Source organism: Lupinus angustifolius, chromosome LG19 (genome assembly GCF_001865875.1).
Source record: "Lupinus angustifolius cultivar Tanjil chromosome LG19, LupAngTanjil_v1.0, whole genome shotgun sequence".
NCBI lineage: Eukaryota > Viridiplantae > Streptophyta > Magnoliopsida > Fabales > Fabaceae > Lupinus > Lupinus angustifolius.
In genome coordinates, this window is record NC_032027.1 from 5746249 (window position 1) to 5769410 (window position 23162).

Sequence of the window (23162 nt, forward strand, 5' to 3'; positions counted from 1 at the left end):
ACAAATAATCGAATTTTGTTTTTCAAAGAACAGAAGATTATCCACCTCGGAAGTTCCTCCTACCACTGCCATCAGTGTGTAGATCTAAATAACACTGCTCTCAAATCCCAATCTCAGATACACATAAGGAAGGTAAGCTGTTACAGTTAATTGAGATCTGTAACTCTGTATAATTGTTTCTGATTCTTCTTTTTCTTTGTCTTTTGGTGTCAGAAAATGGCAACAGGAGGAGTCAACAGAAAAATTTCTGCTGCATCAGCTCGTGCTCATACCAGGAAACCCGTAAAAAAATCTTCATTCCCTTTAGGTCCTTCCCTCTTTCTTTATTATCGCAAATCTTCTCTTAACTTATCATAATGGATTTGCATATAATTGAATCGGAGCGGGAAAGAAAAGTGGGTTCTGATTATTTATTCTATTCTATTAGTTTAATTACATCCAGGAGAAATTACAACGGTCTTAAGGAAATGAATGTAGTTTATAGACTGTAATTAAGTCAAAACATAAGGGAGTCCGATGTAATTACGAGGCTCTCACCTGGTGATGTTCGGAGAGGGTAGATGTACATAAGCGAAGAAGTTGTTTCTAGGATTTGAACCTGTGATGTTCAGGTCAAATGGCAAGCAAACATGAAAATATAAATGTGGATACTTCAGGAAGCATTTGTAAGGGATACAAACAAAATGGATCACTAGCCAACTTTTTATTTATTAGCAGAGTTCTGTCTAGCAGTAATTTAGATATAGATAGATGCAGAATGCAGATCATTGTTTTGGATATATAAAGTGAACAGTCTTGCGTGTTTCTATTAAACAGTAAGGCTGCAAATGAAGTCATGAACTGTGGTTGGTACATTCATGTGGCATTTGCTTGAGCTTGTTTTTCATGATTTATGATGGGAGTTTTTCACCTTTCTACTGTTTGCAGCACATTTAGGAATAACTTTAATTTTCTTACTGGCAAACTAAAAAGGGCGGCTCAGGGAGCCTCGTGCAGTGGGCTCCAATTTTAGTTTGTTAGTAAGAAAATTAAAGCCAGTCCAACGTGTGTTACAAAGTAGGTGAAAACTTTCTCTGTATTGATATTTTTTTGCTAGAGCAAAGACTGCAAACCGGAAAAAAGGTATTTATCTTCGAATTGCTATTTTTTTCTTTTAATTTATGCATTTGCCGTTGCATTCTTTCAGGAATTCTTCGAACAACATTAGCTGTGTTGCTCATTAGCTTTGTAGCATGGGCGTATCAGGCTATTCAACCTCCTCCTCCCAAGATATGTGGCTCTCCCCATGGACCGCATATTACAGCTCCGAGAATTAAACTAAGAGACGGAAGACATTTAGCATACCAGGAGCATGGTGTCCCAAAAGATGCAGCCAAGAATAAAATCATCTACGTCCATGGTTTTGATTCTTTCAGGCACGATGCAGTTGTTGCCAAAACCTTATCACCTGTAATGATTTGTGATTGTTTTTTCCAATTTCTTTTGCTTTCATAACATTTCCTGATATCTTTAAACTTTGTCCTACTTGAATTTATGGTGTTTTTTCCAGGATGTTGCTGAGGACTTGGGGGTCTACATTGTATCCTTTGATAGACCAGGTTATGGGGAAAGCGATCCTGATCCAAATCGAACATTAAAGAGTCTGGCCCTAGATATAGAAGAACTTGCTGATAAATTGGAATTAGGGTCCAAATTCTTCATAACCGGTTTCTCACTCGGTGGGCATGCTGTATGGGGGTGTCTTAAGTACATCCCTAAAAGGTATATTTATCCAGGTCAAATGTCTTTTTGTTCATGAAAAGGTTTTTTTATTCACATGGTTGTTATAGGCTTTGCATAGTACCATTAAACAACAATTTTGGATGAATAGAACTTTAGGCTTCATTACTACCTTAAGCTAGTTCAAGTAAAAATAGTTTAGTGTTGTGAAATTGTGAAGTATAACTGTGGCTGCTTAAGATAACAAATCTAATGGGAAGTTGAATTGCAGAGAATAGAGGAGAATAGAAGGGAAAAGGTTATGTGATTTAATAAGCTTCTAGACTAGCTGTCATGGTGGTAATAGTTCGAAGAAACTACCAGCTAGAAGGACTCGGTATAAAATGAAAGAAAGTCGTAGAATACCAGAGACTTGTATAGACTATGTAAATTGGTCGTGATGCCTAGAAATATGCATATACATAACTCATGTACACTATTTTCCCTTCAACCCACCACCAATCTATGTATCCTTCAGACTACAAAACTCAAGTACTCAACTCATTTCTAAATTAAAAATGAACACATATTTTTCTCTTCCTAAAATCCTATAAAACTTACATTATTCTTTTGAAGAGGTGGATATTATATATATAGCCAAAACTTATTACCCAAGTAACTCATTGACCTACGTTTATAATCAGCCACTGATAGAAAAGTAACATCTATCTATCACAAACTCATAAACTAAGTCCATACAAAACTTAAAGACCCAAACAACAAGAAATTATTAAAATGGCCCTGATAAAATAGGAAATACACCTGTTAAGGTAAGTTCAACTATACCAACCTATGAAACTATGATATTTTAGCACATGAGTTTAGTTTTCCCCTCTTCCTCGTGTTTTAACCAAAATCTTCCTCATATTTCAATGCTGACAGGTTGGCAGGTGCAATTCTTGTAGCCCCACCTATTAACTATTGGTGGCCTGGTCTTCCTATAAACTTAACCAGTGAAGTCTTTTATAAGCAAAAACTTCAAGACCAATGGACACTTCGTGTTGCTCACTATACACCATGGCTAACTTATTGGTGGAACACACAACAATGGTTCCCATCATCTAGTTTAATTGCTGGAAGTGTGGATATTCTTTCCTCTCAAGACATAGAACTTGTGTCTAAGAGATCTGATAGACAGAGTTATAAGGTACATATATGGCGTTTTAGGTGGTTGCAAGAATTCTAGGTTTTTAATTTATAACCTAAATGCAATAAAGAAAGTGATTTATATTGGTTGGTTAATTCATGAGAATTGATTTTGATATTTGTTGGTGGTTGTTGCGCCTAAGATCAGAACTAGCGCCAACTGTCAGGCTGTGGAACTTATCCTCTAGGAGTTTGGTAATCATTGAAAATGTGTTTCTCTACCTGTTTAATGATGCATGTGAATGTCCACATCTGTTGAAATCAGTGGTGCACAATTCTAACTACTTTGTATGTTGGAGTTTCAGATTCTTTGTAACTTATTTTTGAGGTACTTTGAAATCTTTTTTTGTTGATAACATTTTGTGAATTAGAAGCATAATAAATAGATTACAGGACAAACATTTTGTGTAGTAAATATATTACATTTTATCCAAGAGGAAAAATGTTTGTTTATGTTCTTGGCCTTTGGTGCATTGCTCCTGAGAATTCTTCATTATTCTATCATGTGTTTTCCTGTTATCTTTTTTAAAATCTCATACATTGCTTATTTAATATTGAATAAAAGTATCAAAGAAATGCTACTGTGGCTTGGTGAGTTTGGCTTTCAATGTTGTCTTGTTTTTTATCATTTTTCTTTCCCCTTCCCTTGGATAAACTGCCTGATATTTCTTGATTTTATGAATCCTTTTTATTAAGAGTTTTTCTCAACTTATGATGGATCTCCCTTGGATAAACTGCATGCTATATTCATGTTGAAGCAAATAGACTTGGTACATTGACATTGTTTAACTGGATAATGCTTGGTTAGTTTGTCATTTTGGTATTTGATTTTACATTTATTTGACAAAGGCAAAAAACAAAGTTTTACTTGTATGAGTACCCTTCTTTAAGGTAAATGCATCCACTCATAAAAAATTAGTTGTCACATGAGTTTATATACACAATAACAGCAACAACCAAGTCTTTATCCCACTAGGTGGGGTTGGCTACATGGATCGAACGACGTCATAAAGTTTGCAATAATGCTCTATCATAAATCATGTTCTTTGTTAAAACATTAAGCTCTAAGTCTTTCTTTATTATTTCCCCTATGGTTTTTTGGCCTCCCTCTTCCTCTAGGAATTGGATTGGCTTCCATTTGATCTACTCTCCTTACATGTGCTTATATCAGTCTCCTCCACACATATCCAAACCACCTAAGGCGCGACTCTACCCTCTTTTCTATGCATTTGCCCTATGGTTGTCATTGTTGTCGTTGTTATTGTTGTAGTACCATCTAATTTCTCAATAACTTTGTTTTAATCGAGCTTGCATAGAATTATATAGTGGTCTATCTCTCACTAAATGATTTCTCTTATGCTATCTACATTATTATTGTTTGTCTATGCCTTCTATAGGCTCAGGTAAAACAACAAGGAGTTTATGAAACCCTCCACAGTGACTTAAATGTTGGATTTGGTAACTGGGAATTTAGTCCTGTGGATCTGGAAAACCCATTTCCTAATAATGAAGGTTCAATCCATCTTTGGCAAGGAGATGAAGATATGTTGGTGCCTGTTGAAGCGCAACGCTACATTGCAGAAAAACTTCCATGGATTCACTATCATGAACTTCAAGGTGCTGGTCACTTCTTCCCTCATGCTAATGGTATGGCTGATACTTTTATTAAGTCACTGTTACTTGGGAAGTAGGCTTCTATATGTAACTGATTATCGCAGGACAACATTTGGCATTTCTCTTGAGGGGACTTCAAAAAATGTTGATTATGGGACATTTGTTGTGGATTATCTTTTTAAAATTTTCATACCAATTGTAGGGAGAATAAGGTTGCTATTTAATAATTAAAGATGAATTTTGTTGTTTTGAGGGTGAGCTTGTGTAATGGTAAGATTACATGTTTAAATTTTGGAAACAGATCATTATTTATGGGGTAAGGTTGCATACATTTATGATCCCAACCATAAGAAAGAACCTTGTATACTAGACCACAGCTTTGTTTGAAAGATGAATTACTTTTACCAATGTTGGAGTATTTCGATATAGCATACAAAGTGCTCTAACTATGGTGAATGTAATGGTCATAATTGTTAACTAGGCATTATCTGCCTGCATGCACTTCATTAAATAGCTGATAAGGTATATGTTTGTTCTACATGGTGGAGTTAGTGAAATTAGAATTGTACTTGTATATTACACATTTTGTAAACAAGTAACCCTTTGCAATAACAATCTTCAAAAATGATAGGAAATAGTGTGTTGACCGTGTTCATTTATTTTCTCACTATTGGGGAGACTGAATGACCAAAACATAGTTCTATCGGTTACATTATGGGGATTTTCGACTAAATTTGCTCTTTTATAAAGCTCATATTTCCATTCATTCTTATGCATGTCTGCTGCATAATTTGATCTTAAAAGTTTTCGAAGTTAATCTTAAATTATTGGTGAAGCATTGCAAATTATTATAAAATGATGAGTTAGAATATTTACTTTGTATTAAATAGTGAAGTTAGTAAATGTAGGATATGTATAAACTAATTAATGTAGATGGGGATAAAATTTTCCAAGAACTGATATACACATTTTTCAATTTTATTTACATTAGGTTGCATGCTAAAGAATGAGCAATAGCTAATATTATTTGTGAAGTAACACAGGAAAAACGGTGAGGCCAAACACACATTATTAATTGATGCACGCCTTATCCAATGCCTACAATCTTTTGGGACTAAAAAAGACTATATCAATAAAATTTGTAAATAATTGGGTCTTTACTAAAAAAATAAAAATAAAGTAATGATATATTTTTCTATAAATATTCAAGAAATGATGTGTCACTTGTAAACTAATTATTAATAAATAAGTATAACTTTGTCACAAATGACAATTTATGAGATTATGTCATTTTTCATTAAAATAATCTACCCTAAAAATGACAAAATCTGTAGAGGAAATATTTTATTATAAAACGATACATTAATTTTTTTAACATTTATTATATTGGTTACCTAGTTGTTCTCCTAACACTCATTGGAATTTCAAGCAAATGTAATGCTCTCCATTATTTTGAAGTTCATAACAACTAGAGAAGCCTGAAAACACAAACAAATGTATGCATGAGCATCACCGAGTTAACAAAGATATGGACTTAAAGTAATTAGGATTTGGTGCTTGTGGCTGTTTTTGTTTTAGTTTCAAAGGCAGGACAGGAGGGTGTGAACATTCTCACAAGCCATGACTTAAACTCATTTGCTTTCGATTAAATTGTCTGGTTTGAGCATGGTTTAAGTTTTCAGCCCTTAACTAGTTTGTTTTACTTTTTCCCCTTCCATTTCAATTAAAAAGGAAGGAAGAGAAAATAGACATGAAAACCTCAAAATGATCAAGTGAAAGGTTCAAAAATTCAAATCTTAGATTCATCATTTTGAGAGATTTATTTTAATTATCATTCCAGGTTAATGGCTAGAGTCATAATTATATTGTGGGTTGAGGTTATAATTCAGGCATTGCGATTGGGGTAACATCATGATTGGGTTGGACCAAAAATCATCCATTGATCTTTGATAGGACAAGTTTTTTTTATCCATCATTAATTGCCAGCTTAGAGCATGATGGGTTCCAGCCTTACTGGACCAAACCAAAATGACATTTGTAAGTTTTTTAGGACTCTAAGCACATCGATTTAGTGTGCGGGCTTGAGTTGGCCCACTTAAAATGTATGTAAATATATTAGTTTTATATATTATTATTGTATATTTTAATATTTTTTGTTTAATTATTATTTACTCTTCCAAAAGTGATATAAATTAGTAATGAATAATGTATTGAATGTGTATAAATTTTTACATGGATAGTATATAGCTATATTACACCCAACAATTAACCTTTGGATAATTGATGGAATGAATGTGTAGGACTCTAAAACGTGAAGTCAGAATGATAGGCCACTCTAATCACTTTGGTCGAACACTTCTGAATTACAATTCCTAAAGCTTCCTCCAACTCTTACATGTCAATTTGATTCTCACAAACTAACAAAAACAAACCCACGAGGAACATATTAATTGTTCTAAAAAATGTCTTACTTCATATGTCATTTTTTTATGATTAGTTATAAAAATATATTTAAATTAAAAATATAATAATTAAGTAATTTTATGATCAATCACAAAAAATAATACATGAAGATGATATACATTTTAAGATCGAATATGTATTCTATGATAAGAGTTTTGAGAATATAGTTCACACTTTAGTATCAAAAATCAAAGCTTCATTTGAGGGTGACAAATGAATAAGTTTGGATGGATTTTGATATGGATGGACGAAAAACGATCCATCAATCCATATAAATTCATTTAAACTATATTTTAAGTTATCTATCCATCAATATCTAATGGAATACAATTCATCCAATTTATCCATGACTCCATTGTTATGGATTTAGATGAATGAATATTCAATCCATTTGTTTTTTATTAGATCTAAAACATTATTGAAGAAAATTTCAATAAAATATTTTTTAAAACCACGTTTAAAAAAAAACACTTTTAAAAATCAATTTTTAAAATACTAATTTTTAGAAAGTGATTATTTAAAAAAGTACCTTTTTAACTTTTAAAACAATCATTTTTACAATATTTTACAAGCATGTGACGTTTAAGGTTCTAGGTGTAAAAAATTTAACAAATTTATAGAGTGTAATACATATGTACTGTGAGTGTAAAGATTTATACATAATCACTATATCGTTCACCACTCATTTGAGTAACTTTTTTTTGAAGAGTCAATTATAATTGATTAACTATAATTTGATACTGTATAAAACCCATACATCGTTAGTACATACATTTTTTATCATATTTATATATGTTATGTACTTTAGAATAAACTTTTAATATTAACTATATACACATGTCTTATAAATGATAAATATTAAAAGTGAGAGTGGATATGATAGATGAGTTTGCTTAAATTTAGTTTTCTTAAATATTTAATGAAATTGAAAAGCAAAAGAATTATTTTTTAAAATTTTGTTTTTGGATGGATTGAGTATCCATCCAAATGATATATCTACGGATATTCATTTGGATGGATACTCAGTCTATCCATTATCAATATTATCTATTAGATTATATTCATTAACTCTAACAAATGAATTTGGATAAAATTAATTAGGATGAATTTGGATGAAATATGAATTGCGAATGATTTTGATACCTCTTGAGCACTAATTTAAAGCAATTTCATCAACTACGGGTAATTAGAAAAGAGGTCCACATAGACATTTAAACTCCATTAAGCATTTTGTAGAACATCAGCCAAGGCTTATCTTATAAAGTAGGGGTATCCAATTCAGTCATAAAGAAAGATCGTAATCCAACAGTAGGGGCAGATGTTTGAAAAGGCAGCTGGGGCAGCTGCTCCCCTAAATTTTTCTAAAATATTTTATTAAAATATTTTTTTAAGGGAATACATTTGTTGTCCTCACAAAGTATGTCACTTATTGTAATTAACTAGAAAAATAGTTAATTATTAAACTTTTAATTATAAAAAATGACACATGGAGTGACACATTTTTTGGAATAACATATGTAATTCCTTTACCTATACCCAAATAACGTCTTTATGAAAATACTAGTCGGAACTCACATATTTATTTAATTTGTAGCTTGATAAATAAACATAATGCAATTTGTATGGTCATTCTAAAAAGAGTGGAGATTCACTTGCTCCAAGAGTAAGTTTTTTAAACTTCCTCCACATCATAGTTATCAATTCTATGGATATCTAATGATTTAGATCTACTCACTAATTGAAACAATTATATTTCCCTATAATTGATGGCTAAGATGGGGACTAAGTTTAAAAAACTTACTATTGGATAAGTGGATCACTGCTTTTCTAAAAATTATACATGATGGATCAAATTCTCTTATGCATATAGATGATGATGTTGCTTATAATAATATGATTTTATTTGAGTTCGTAATGATTTTATACTTGATAAAAAGATTATGTATGTACTCATAATATATACCCTAAGGATGCTTATATGTCATTTAATATGATAATATGTATTTTTTGTCCAAAAATTTTATACTATAAATTTCAATGAGCAACAAAAGATTAGTTTAGAATATCAATTTCAACATTTTTTCTTGAAGTCATTAGTCATTCTAAGTTTGAAAATTTCTAAACCATATGCCTTTAGTCATGTCTTGTTTTATCAAGTTATTTGTCTTATTTTGGCTATTGTGGTTCAACTACTATATAAATATCTTATTTAGCAATGACGACAACCAAACAAAATTATGTATTAAGATAGAAGATAAATTTCTTGCGGACAACATAATGATTTATATGAAAAGGAAATACCTAATTTTTTTTACCTCTAGTCCAATTATGCATGCTTATATATATTTTTCGTTATTAAATTAATTTTAGTTATTAATAGTAATTAAATATTGCTGCCCCTCCTAAAGGTCAGATCAAGATCCGCCACTGTCCGAGAGTCACATGAACTCTATTTAAATCAAATTCAATTCTCTCATTTCTCATGCTTTCATGGGGTGGAAATAGTTAGAGAAAGTAAATATCCTACAATTAATGATATTACATGGTAAGGGTTTATGACTCTATTGTCATGATATGATAATTCCTCAATATATATCACACGCCATATTTACTTTCTATTATTGTCCAATAATTATTGTAATTATCATTAACATCATTTAGAATCATAATTGTAATTATTAGTATGATTCTAGGATCATAGTTGTATCATCTCTACATGTATTTAAAAATTCCTAATATATAGAATAACATACAACATTCAATATCATTATCTTTCTTACGTTTCAGAGCACTTAAGCTTGAAGGCTTTTGATCCAACCAAATCAATCATGTCCTCTGCTACAAACTCAAACTAGAAAAATGGCTTTCCTTCAACATTTTCTATCAACCTAGACAAAGATAACTATCCTCTATGGAAATCATTGGTCTCACCATTGATTAGAGGCTGCAAAGTCAATGGCTATATTCTAGGGACAAAAGAATATCCAGAACAGTTCATTACCATAGATGATACAACCAAGAAATTCAATCCTAACTATGAGGATTGGCAAACACATGATCAAACCCTCTTAGGATGGATGATGAATTCTATGTCAATTGATGCTGCAACTCAGATGCTACATTGTGAAACCTCCAAGGAACTTTTGGATGAAGCTCAAAGCCTTGTAGGTGCACACACCATATCAAAGATCATCTACCTAAAATCAAAATTTCACAACCAATGCAAAGGAGAGATGAAGATGGAGCAATGACTTTCTAAGATGAAGAATCTCGCTATCAAGTTAAAACTGGTAGGATCACCCATCTTTAGCCCTGATATGATGATTCAGACACTAAACAGGTTAGATTCTAAATACAATCCAGTGGTAGTTAAATTGTCTGACCATATCAACATCAGTTGGGTTGATTTGCAAACCCAATTACTAGCCTTTGAAAGTATATTGGAACAACTCAATAACTTTAGTAGCCTCAACCTGAATGCATCTGCAATCTTTGCTAGCAAAAATGAGCCTAAAGACAACATATTTGGATCACGGGATAATTGGAGAGGATTTAACTCTCGAGACATGAGAGGTGGCAAATGAAGATGTAGGATGTCAAAATCAACGTGACAGGTATGCAACAGAATTGGGCATACTGTAGTACAATGTTATTATCATTTTGATAAGTCCTATACATGAAAGAATCACTATGTTGAAGGTGAGAAATAAGGGACTCAGTGCATACATAGCCTCACCCTATCATGATCAGGACCATGATTGGTACTTTGACAGTGGAGCTAGCAATCATGTGACACACTAAACTAACAAAATCCAAGACCTTCGTGTAAAGAATGGTAAAGATTCCTTGCTAGTTGGTAATGGCGAGAGATCGAAAGTAATGGCTTCAGGTTCAACCAAATTATGTAACCCCAACCTCCATGATGTGCTGTATGTAATATAAATCACCAAAAATTTATTTAGTATATCTCAGCTAACTGCTAATAATAATACTTGTTGAATTTGATAAAAAATGTTGCTTTGTGAAGGACAAAATGTCAGGGAAGGCACTTCTAAATGGGAAACTTAAAAATGACCTATATCAACTTTGTGTCAATAAAGACTCTTGTACCTACATGTCTCTCAAGGAAAACATGCATAGAAAGCTTGGACATCCCAATAATAAGGTTATAGAAAAAAGGTGTTGAAGTACTATAATGTGAAGATATCATCTAGTGACACATTAACATTCTGTTAAGCTTGTCAATTTGGCAAACTACACTAAATTCCTTTCAAATCTTTTTCCTCACACATTAAGGAAACTTTATATTTAATTCATACTGATGCTTGGTAATGTAAACCCATTGAGACATAACATCATTGAAGATCCTTTACATGGCTTAGGAGGAACTATGACTAGGGCAAGGACCAAAAAGGTCCAAGAAGCACTTCGATAACTCATATTCTCCATCATGGAAACAAGTGCAAATGGGACCAAGCATGAAGAGAAGACTTTAAATTGCATAAGTCTTAATGAAGGGCTCAGAGAAGGCCACGACCTAAGGAAGGATCCACCTTGACCTCTTTAGTTCTTAAATTAGTAATTAGAACCATAAATAAGTGGGAAGTTTTCTTAACCCACACTAGATTAGGACTTTTATTTATCATGTCTTTAAATGGATTTCATTTAATTACATTTGTTTCTAATTAAGGTTTATGTCTTTTAGGAAGGAGGCACGACTACACATTAGAGATAGAGCAAGGGGATAGAATATATTGATGAAGCTTGGAGGGAATCTAAGAGCCAAAACCACATGGCTAAAAACAAGGGAGACCAACTCAACACGACTAAAATCAAGGAGGATCTAATTTTCATGAGATAAGAAACTCCTAATCTAATTTTCGGCCAAGCACCAAAAGAGCAACCTAAGCTCAATCAAAAGGAGGCTAAATCATATCATTGACATGAAGATAAAGGAAATTATCTCAACCTTTCATCAAGGCAAACTCAAATCAAATATAGCATCACCACTCAGCCAACACATAAAGATTATATTTGAGATTAGATAGGATTAGTTTATCTTTTCATTCCTTTTTTATGGCAATTTAGCCTAAGTTTTTTCTCTATATATGAACCGAATGCACCAATGAATAAAGTAGATTGAATTTTAGTTGAATAACCATTGTTAGTGAGTTTTCTCTTAGCTCCTTGACTGAGTCAAGAACCCTTGTTCTTAGCAAGAGTATCATTCTCTTGTGGCGAACTTCACAAGGCTTATTAAACATCCTATTGTTTGTGGCGCCATTCCCTTCCAAATATTTTCCATATTCTCAAACCAATCATAAACACTAAACACAATTCCAACCGTGAGCAATCCATACACTTTACTTCCATACAACCGCAATAAAAAACAAGAATTATATTTAGAATGTCTTGTCCTTACACCTTTTAACAAATGACAGGGCTGAAAAAAATCATATGAATATTGTCGAACTAGGACCAACACTATTAGTAAGCCTAAAATTCCCTTACAATACTGGTGGGAAGCTTTTTCAATTGTTGTCTACCTAGTCAATAGATTGTCATCATCGATAAATCCAAATAAAAGCCCATACTTCTTAGTTTTCGAGAAATAACCCAACTATGAGGACTTGAAACCATTTGGTTGTGGCTAGTACCCTTGTCTAAAACAATACAATCAACACAAGCTTCAATTTTATACAACTAGGTGTGTATTCCTAGGTTATAGTAATTCACACAAAGAATACAAGTGCATCAACTCTCATGGGAGAATTTTTGTGTCAAGACATGTGATCTTCAATGAGAATTACTTTCCCTTCCTTGATGGCTTCATTGACACAAGAAATCCATTAAAGAGACTAACTGAAAATAGATCTATTGTGCTTCCTACTTGTCCTACAAGTACCATTATAAAAAACACAACTAAACCGAACAATAATATGGTCAACCATTAGGAACAGAGTCCAACTGACAATTCAGCAAACAATGATACAAGTGAAGGCCAACTAGCTCTCAGTGAATCCTTTTCTAATGATGATAACAACACACGAAGAGAAAATGAAGCAGATGATTCAACCTCAGCAGAACTAGTGGAGAGTAGTAGTCAAACTACACATGAGATTAATCAACAAAGTCATCAAGACAACACCAACACTCATTGGAAGCGCACTAGAAGCAAAGATGGGATTTACAAGCCTAAGAGGTTCACATAAATGATAATGGAATGTATCTAAAGCAAACAAAGTACATAAGATATATACTCAGGAAGATCAACATTGAGAAAGTTTCTGTTTGTCCAACACCAACCTATCTGGTAGGCAATTCACTACTCATGGGGAACAAATGTCCAATCCTACTTTGTATAGACAAGCCATAGGTGCATTGCAATATCTGACTAACACAAGACCTGATATTGCCTTTGCTGACAATAAACTCAGCCAATACATGAGTTCTCTTACCATGGATCACTAGCAAGAGATAAAAAGAATATTGAGATATCTCCAAGGCACAATAGATCTATGCCTACATATAAAACCCTCAAATGACCTTGACATAATAGAATTTTTTGATGCAGATTGGGCCACTAGTGCTGATGATAGAAAATACATGGCATGACAATGTGTATTTCTTAGTGAAACACTAGTTTCTTGGTACTCAAGAAAACAAAAAGTGGTGCCATGATTAAGCAAAAAATCAGAATATAGGATCTTGGATGCTCTTGTAGTAGAAGTAGCTTGGTTTAGATCACTACTAAGAACTAAAGTTACCAATGCTAGAAAACCAATCCTATGGTGTGACAACTTAAGTGCTAAGTCAATTTCATCCAATCCAATCCAATTATGCATGCTCGTTCCAAACATATTGAGATAGAGGTGCATTATATACATGATCAAGTCCTACAGAACGAAGTCATTGTGGCCTATGTTCCTACAGGTGACCAAATTGCAGATTGCTTGACTAAACCTCTCATCCATACATTATTCAACATGCTGAGAGACACACTTGAAATGATTATGTCACCTCTAATTTGAGAGGGGGAGTTAAGGAAAATAAATATTCTACAATTAATGATATCACATTGTAGGGGATCGTGACTCTATTGTCATGATATGGTGACTCTTAACTTTATCATATATCATATGACATATGTTTACTGTATATTATTATGCAAAAAATATTGTAATTATCATTAGCATTATTTAGAATCACAATTGTAATTATTAGCATGATTATAGGATCATTGTTGTATCATCTATACATGTCTTTAAACATTCCTAATCTATGGAATAACACACAACATTAAATATCATTTTCTTTCTAACATCTTCTATCATAAAAAAATGTACTACTTAGTGTGCTAATGCTCGTGATTGGTAAATAAAAATACTTAATTATTAAATTTTTAATGTAAACATCTTTTTTCAATCAACCACAAGCAATAACACACCTTCATGAGACAATATATGTGCTACCGCTTTCATGAGCCCATAGCCACATCTTCTTGCTAATACTTAGGTAGCAGGAATTTGAAGATAACTAGCCAATTTTTAAGTTTAATTATGTAATAATTAATGAAGTGTAGATTTATATATACTCAGTATATCATCCACCATTCATTTTTATTACTTTTCTTTTGAAGAGTTAATAATGATTAAATATGAATAGTGAATAATATAGTATATAAAACTCATATATTAATAGAACATACATTTGTCCTCTAATTAATATATATATATATATATATATATATATATATATATAAACATACATACATATATATATATATATATATATTTAAATAATTATTACGTAAATAGTAACATATAAGTTATTATTCACCTATAGTACATGTGAGATGGATATCATAATATGTATATTGACCTATAAGTTATTATAGTGTGTATAATTACCCTCCTAGCCATGGTCATGTGCCCTTATTCGATAGGAATGGCACAACAAACCAACATGAATATTGTGTGTATATTTGATCTTACATTTTACACTAAATTTATGGCACTTTAACAACTTAATCACCTCAAATAGTTGAAAATGTACGTATGTATGATTATAAAACTTTTTCGATTGGCTAAATATCACTTCTAAAGTACTTTGCAGGCTTAATCTCGAGGAAAAAGCGCCCAAGCCTTCCTTTTCCCTTCCCCCCCCTCCAAAATCCAATTCCCAAACAAACCCTTAGGTTATGAATTTTATAGTTCTCCATTAACGATGTTTTTTTCCCCAATTTTTTTATGAGCCTTAATTTTTCAAATTTGGGGATTTTTATGCTTCCACCATTAGTTATGAAAATTGTGTATTTATTAATAATGAGGATAACTTTTATCCACTTCCGCTTATTTGAATTATGATTAATTTATATTATGAATCCTTGTAACATGTGTTAAAGTATATATTCATATATGTGCATGAATATTGCATTAACTTTTATGGCTCTGTTATGCAATATGTATATTATATGTGCACTAATGTCTTACGGTTGGACATTGGCTTTTGCCACTTTACAATTTTGCAATTTGTTAAAATATATGTATAATGTATATATGAGTTAAGACATGTTATTATTTTATACATATACAATATGGAATTCGTGGCCTTATATATATATTGCGAATTAAAGTGTGTATATATATATATATATATAATTGTTTCATACTTGAGGTTGTTGTGATGTTTGGAAGTACTAATTAAAGTTAATATATATATAATGGTTACAGTTAATGTTTAAAATTATATATACATTTACTTTGTTAGTGTGTGAAAGTGTGTACATATAGTGTTACATATATGTTTTAAGATATGCATGATCATGTTCGATTTAGAATTTTGATAATGATTTGCATATATCTTTTTATGCTTTTCACTCTGGATCTACTTTGTATTTGATTAACATTGCATCTATTTTTATGTGTTGATATATATGTAACATATCGTTTTTTATTTGGAATTATATTATTGGTTTAGATTTGTTAATCATAAAATTTGAAAGTTTTAATTTCAAGATCATAATTTTTTATAATGGACCCATATTGTTTTCCTTTTGTCTGGTAATTATTTTTGAATTAATTGATGCAATATATTGCTAAAGTAACCTTTATTGTGGAAATTGATTAAAATTACACAAATGAATATGAGATTATTTATACAAAATGTGTTCGTTCCAAAGGAATACGCAATTTGGGCAAATAATAACATGCATATGATGATAAATATGTTACAATTATAAAGTTTTTATGTGAATAATAGTCGGTCCAAAGAAAGACTATTGTTAGACAGAACTAATTGTTAATATTTGATCATTACATTGAGATTACCACTTACAAATTAATTTATCTATACAAAGGCTAGAAATTGATGTTGTGTTAGGTATCTTGTGATGAGTCTATTATGGGAACATGTCTTATTTGATATATATATCACCTGACTTGTTTGTATAAATGATTACAACACTTCATGGTTTGTTGCATTGGTTGGTGGCTGATTACATTATTAAGGGTTGTTATTGTTGAAGCACTGCTTTCGTTTGGACAGTGTGCCCTTCCGTGTTTAGTCATATATAAAATGGTAATATATTTTTTAATGGAAAATTCAAAAGGACCATCACTGGAATTCGAAACACAGATCCTTGTGATGGGAATGATGCAATGCTACCAATAAGCTATAGTAGATATATGTATTTATATATGGATATAAATAATATACATTTTGGATTAATTGTTGAATCAAACTCAACTAAATGATTTTTCTTTTGGAAAATAAAATTGTTTGACATTTTAAGTGAACTTATTAAATAAGAAGTCATCAAAGTTACATCATTTCTGTGAATTCTTCATAATAAATGTAAATGTAAATGTAGATGCTAGTGCGTATATGTATACATGTGAGTATTAATCGGCCCAAAGGAAGATTATTATTTGGTCGAATTATATACAAACATGTGATTATTATAAGGTTGCATATGTGAATGATAAATCAGTCTAAAGAAATGTTTATTATTTGACATGCATTATGATCAATGTTTGACTATTATTACACACAAGAATGCCATTAGTGATTGATATAAAATATCAAGTCAATTGTATATTTTCATTTTATGCGACTAGTGATTGGCCCAAAGGAAGGTTATTATTTGACCCAAATTACAAACATACTTGTAGCAATAAATATGTGATAATCATATGGTTTTTCATGTGAATAATAAGTCATTCCAAAGAAAGGCTTATTGTTTGATATAACTGATTATCAATGTTGATTACTATATTGAGTGTACCACTTATAAGTTAATATTTTTGTCCAAAGACTGAATATTAATGTTGTGTTAGGTAACTCGTGATGTGAGTTTAATTGCAAGAATGGTTACAATTTGTTTTGTTCTTTGTTCCGTTGACTTCTCTGTTCTTTTACTAGTGCTGCAAATATTTCTACTCAAATTAAGAACATCTCATTGCTGAATGGGACAAACTTTAAGGTCTAGAAGGAGAAATCCATTTCTACTTCGGAAATCGCCGATGAAGTTAAAATTGTGAAATGGGAACACTCTAACCGAATGTGTCTAATGATCATGAAAAACTCTATTCTAGAAGCGTTTCGGGGCTCTATTTCTGAGGATCAAAGTGCAAGAAAGTTCCTTCAAGAAATATAACCATACTTTGCCAAAAATGAAAAGGCAGAGACGAGTAGCTTTTTGGCTAAACTCATCTCCATGAAGTATAAAGACAAAGAGAACATAAGGGAATACATTATGGAGATGTCTAATTTCGCATCAAAATTCAAGTCACTTAAGTTAGAGCTTGGTGATGACTTGCTCGTGCACTTGGTTTTGGTATCGCTTCCTGCACACTTTGGGTCATTCAAAGTGAGCTATAATACCCAGAAGTAAAAATGATCTCTCAATGAGTTTATATCGTATTGTATACAAGAGAAAGATAGACTGTAGAGAGATAAGATGAAAACTACTCATTTGACTATGACCCCTCATAATAAGAAAAGAAAGAACAATAAGGATGTTATGAAATGACTATTTGTGTTTTTCCTTAGAGAATATGGAATTGTTCGACCATATACTATGTCAAGCAAACCTAGCATGAAGGGTGTTGTTGAGTGATGAAACCCTTAAGGAAATGGTGAGAAATATGATTAGTAAATCGTCCTTACTAGAGTCTCTTTTGGGGAGCTTTAAAGATCACAATTTACATCCTTAATAGGGCACCAAATAAAACAGTTAACAAAACCTCATATGAGCTTTGGAGTAATAAAAGATCAAACTTAAAATACTTGCACATTTGGGGTTGTCCAGTTGAGGCACAAGCTTATAGGCCATATGAAAGAAAACTGGACTTAAAAAAAAAAATAGTTAGATGTTATCTTGTTGGCTATGCTGAACGCTCTCGGGGCTATGAATTTGATGATCCCAATTTAAGACTTTTCTTTAGACAGGAAATGTAAGATTTCTTGAGGAAGTTGATTTTGAGAAGGAAGATAACATAAGGAATGTTGTCCTTGAGGAAGAACATGCACTAATGTTGAACACGTTCTTGTGCTTATTACCATTCATGGAATAACTTCGATAATAGAATATAATGTTCAGAATATTGTTCCTAACAATATTCCATAACAAGACAACAAATTAGGTTCCCCTTCAAGTACCTATAGAGTAAATTCAACAACCTCAAGAAGTAAAAGTGTCATTAAGGAGATCCACTAGAGAGAGGAAAAATGCAATTCCTGCTAATTATATTATATTTCATCAAGAACACGAGGATGATATCGGGTTAACATGAGATGATCCATTGAACTTCTGTCAAACCATGAAAAGTTCCAACTCTCAAAAGTGGATAGATGCCATAAAGGATGAGATGAAGTCTATGCATGATAATGACGTTTGGAATCTTGTCGAATTACCTGAAGGTGCGGAACCTACTGGTTGCAAGTGGATATTTAAACCCAAGATGGATTTGAAGGATAATATTGAAAGATATAAAGCTCGTCTAGTTGTTAAAGGCTACACTTAGAAAAAGACAATGATTATAAAGAAACATTATCTCAAGTATCTTTGAAGGATTCTTTTAGAACAATAATTGGCACTAGTAGCTCATTTTTATTTTGAGCTACATTAGATGGATGTTAAGAATGTGTTTCTAAATTGTGACATTAAAAAAACAATCTATATGGTGCAACCAGAAAACTTTGTATCAATTGACTCAAAGTCAATGATATGCAAATTAAAAAATCCATCTATGACCTTAAATATGCTTCTCGTCAATGGAATCACAATTTTCATGAAGTTATTACCTAGTATGGTTTTAAGGCTAATAAAGTTAGTGATTGTGTGTATCAAAGGTTCAGTAGGAGTAAATTTATATTCCTGGTATTATATATCGATGATATACTACTTGCGAGTAGTGATATGAGACTATTGCATGAGACCAAGAGATTTCAAACGACGAATTTCGAAATGAAAGATCTTGGGGAAACTTCTTTTGTATTAGGTATTCAGATACTAAGAGATCGCTCTCAAGGTATCTTAAGGTTGTCCCAAGAAAGCTATATAGATAAAGTCCTAGATATATTTGGCATGAAAGACAGTATACTAGGGGATACCTCTATAACTACGGGATACAAGTTAGTCTAAAACAGTGCCCGAAAGATGACCTTGAAAGAACGAGATGCAAAGGATTCCCTATGCATCTGCAATAGGAAGTCTAATGTATGTTCAAGTTTGTACACATCCCGACATAGCGTTTGTCGTGGGAGTTTTGGGAAGATATTTGAGCAATCCTGTAATGCATCACTGGAAGGCAGTCAAACGTATTTTGTGTTACTTAAAGAGAACAAAGAATACATGCTCACTTATCAGAGGTATGAGAATTTAGAGATCATTGAGTACTCTGACTCTGACTTTGTTGGATGTTTGGACAATAGACACTCCACCTCTAGATATGTGTTTATCTTTGCTGAAGAAGCTATCTCTTGGAAGTTTGCTAAATAGACACTCATAGCTCCTTCAACCATGGTTGCAGAGTTCATGGTCTGTTTTGAAACATTAGACCATGACATATGGTTGCGGAAATTTTGTTATTGCTTTATGTGTGGTCGATGACATTAAAAGACCATCGAGAATTTATTGTGACAATAAGTCTGCGGTTCTTTACTCCAATAATAATAGGAGTTCTACAATGTCAAAGTTTAATGACATCAAGTTTCTGGTTGTTAAAAGTGTTCAAAATAGACAAATTTCCATAGAACATATAGGGACAAATTTTATGCTAGCTAATCCATTAACTAAGGGTTTGGTACCTAAAGTCTTTCATGGACATGTTTCTCATATGAGTGTTATTCCTTAGGATACCTTAGTTTAGTGATAGTCTATATGTTTTATGATTTACTTTGGATTTTATATAATTTTTTATGCATAATAAAGTTGATGGTTTATTGTTCTATTTTGAACTTGTTACTGTAACTATTATGTTGCAAATAAAGACTTTGGATTGATCTCACTAAAGAATAAAGAATGACCAGTTGGAAATAGACATGTTTGAGATCACATTGCATAAAAGTTCCATGTCACTCATCTATATTTGATATATGTTAACGTATAAGGAACGGTTATGGTTCCCAAGATACCAAATCACCAATAGTTTTCACCTCTCCTCGTCAGAGAGAAAACGAATGTCCCAAAAGGAATTCATGATTTGATTGAGGAAGACCATCATACCAAAACTCTCTCAAAAGGTATACGAAATGAGTAGATATGATAACATAATTCATATATGACTTTGTATCCTTGTTTTATATTATGCGTGAGAATCATGAAATTAATATAATCTTGAGATCTGTACTTGTGAGTCATTCTTCTTTAATAAATGTTCATGATTCTTGTTTTTTTGGTCTTAGAAAATGGCAACCGAAGTCAACAGAAAAAATTATGCTGAATCAACTTGTGCTCATACCAAGAAACCCAATAAAGAAACTTCATTTCCTTCAGGTCCCTCCTTATTTTTTACTTTAATCTATTGTTTTGATCATATATGGAGAAACGAAATTACATTGATCCTTCATTAAGTTTAGTTTAATTACACTTGACTGCCAATTTTAGTTTGTTACTAAGAAAATTAAAGCCAGTCCTATATGTGTTGCAAAGTAGGTAAACACTTTCTCTGTATTGATATTTTTTTGCTAGAAGCAAAGACTGCAAAATGGAAAAAGGTATTTATCTTCGAATTGCTACTTTTTTTCTTTTAATTTAAGCATTTGCCAATGCATTCTTTCAGGAATTCTTCCAACAACATTAGCTGTGTTGCCTATTGGCTTTATAGCGCGGGCATATCAGGCTATTCGACCTCCACCTCCTAAGATATGTGGCTCTCCTGATGGACCACATATTACAGCTCCGAGAATCAAACTAAGAGACGGAAGACATTTAGCATACAAGGAGCATGGTGTCCCAAAAGATGCAGCCAAGAATAAAATCGTCTATGTCCACGGTTTTGATGCTTGCAGGCATGATGTAGTTGCTGCCAAAACCTTATCACCTGTAATGATTTGTGATCGTTTTTTTCCAATTTCTTTTGCTTTCATAACATTCCCTGATATCTTTGGACTTTATCCTACTTGAATTTATGGTGTTTTTCCAGGATGTTGAGGACTTGGGGGTCTACATTATATCCTTTGATTGACCAGGTTATGGGGAAAGCGATCCTGATCCAAATCTAACAGCAAAGAGCCTGGCCCTAGATATAGAAGAACTTGCTGATAAATTGAGACTAGGGTCCGAATTCTACATAGCCGGTTTCTCACTCGGTGGACATGTTGTTTGGGGGTGTCTTAAGTACACTCCTAAAAGGTATATTTATCTAGGTTAAATGTCTTTTTGTTAGTGAAATCTTTTTTTATTCACATTGTTGTTATAGGCTTTGTATAGTACCATTAAACAACAATTTTGGATTAACAGAACTTTTGGATTCGTTACTACTTTAGGCTAGTTCAAGTCAAAATAGTTTAGTGTTGTAAAATTGTGAAAGATAACTGATAGTATTTTAGAAATGAAAATTATAATAGTGAAAATAGAAGTGGAGAAGCTTTGGAGCTACACAACATAGAATAGTTTGCTTCTTATTTGGATGCTTCACAAATAAAGGGTGAGTGCCTATTTATAGGCTTTCTACAACACTTGTGAATTTCTAGATGGTTCCATAAGTATCTAGTATACATTTTCCTCAAGATTTCTAGATACTTCTTTAATTATAATACTAAATGTCTATAATAGAATATACTAGAAGCTTAGGATAATTCTAGATATTATGATACAATCATCACTACTTGTTTCTACACAAGTGTGGAAGCTTCTAGAAAGTGTGCATCAATATTTTATCCCTCCTCCTTGATGCACAATTTTGTAACTCCTAGCATCGATCGTAGTTGCTCGAAATTTGGCTTTGGTAATGCCTTAGTGAATATGTCAGCAATTTGATCTTCGGTCTTGCAATACTCGAGCTTTATTTCTTTATTCTCACGTGCTTCTCTGACAACATGATATTTAATTGCCATATGTTTTGTCCTGTTGTGATGGACTGGATTCTTTGCTATTGCTGTCGCCGATTTATTGTCACAATAGATTGTCATAGGCTCCGTCTCTTGATCTCCGATATCATTGAGTATTCGTCTAAGCCATATAGCTTGGTTAGTCGTCTCTGCAGCTGCTACATACTCAGCTTCTGCTGTTGATTGTGCAATGATTGCTTGCTTCTTTGACGCCCAAGAGAATACTCCTGATCCAAGTGAGAAGGCATAACCAGATGTGCTCTTCATGTCATCCATCGAACCTGCCCAATCACTGTCAGTGTAGCCGTGTAATGTTGAGTTGGTGTTGGTCTTATACCATATACCGAACTCTTTTGTTCCTTGTAAGTATCTAAGAATTCTTTTTCCAACTCCAAAGTGGATTTGACTCGGGCTTTGCATGAATCTTGATAGAAGACTTGTAGCATACATGATATCTGGTCGAGTGGCAGTGAGATATAGAAGACTCCCGATCAAACTCCTGTAGAGAGATGCATCTGCCTGTGGAGATCCATCGTCCTTCTGTAGCTTCTCATTCGAGTGGCAGTGAGATATAAAAGACTCCTGATCAAACTCCTGTAGAGAGATGCATCTGCCTGTGGAGATCC

General features: G+C 32.5%; 1 protein-coding gene and 1 pseudogene across 1 annotated transcript; both read left to right on the forward strand.

Moving 5' to 3' along the window:
• On the forward strand, nt 1-4818 carry LOC109334489. The gene is made up of 6 exons (XM_019570300.1): nt 1-132; nt 214-307; nt 1187-1449; nt 1550-1761; nt 2641-2905; nt 4302-4818. Exons 2-6 carry the CDS (start codon nt 217-219, stop codon nt 4593-4595), a joined length of 1125 nt encoding a protein of 374 aa, XP_019425845.1. The 5' UTR covers nt 1-132; nt 214-216; the 3' UTR covers nt 4596-4818.
• LOC109334490 overlaps nt 20827-23162 on the forward strand; it is a 7363-nt pseudogene continuing 5027 nt past the window's right edge.

What these genes read in the sequence shown, in the direction of transcription:
- LOC109334489 (XM_019570300.1), top strand. Translation starts at nt 217, where the DNA reads ATGGCAACAGGAGGAGTCAACAGAAAAATTTCTGCTGCATCAGCTCGT. An exon ending in TTGCCAAAACCTTATCACCT is followed by an intron (nt 1,450 to 1,549) that starts GTAATGATTTGT and finishes TGTTTTTTCCAG; the next exon opens with GATGTTGCTGAGGACTTGGG. An exon ending in CTTAAGTACATCCCTAAAAG is followed by an intron (nt 1,762 to 2,640) that starts GTATATTTATCC and finishes CAATGCTGACAG; the next exon opens with GTTGGCAGGTGCAATTCTTG.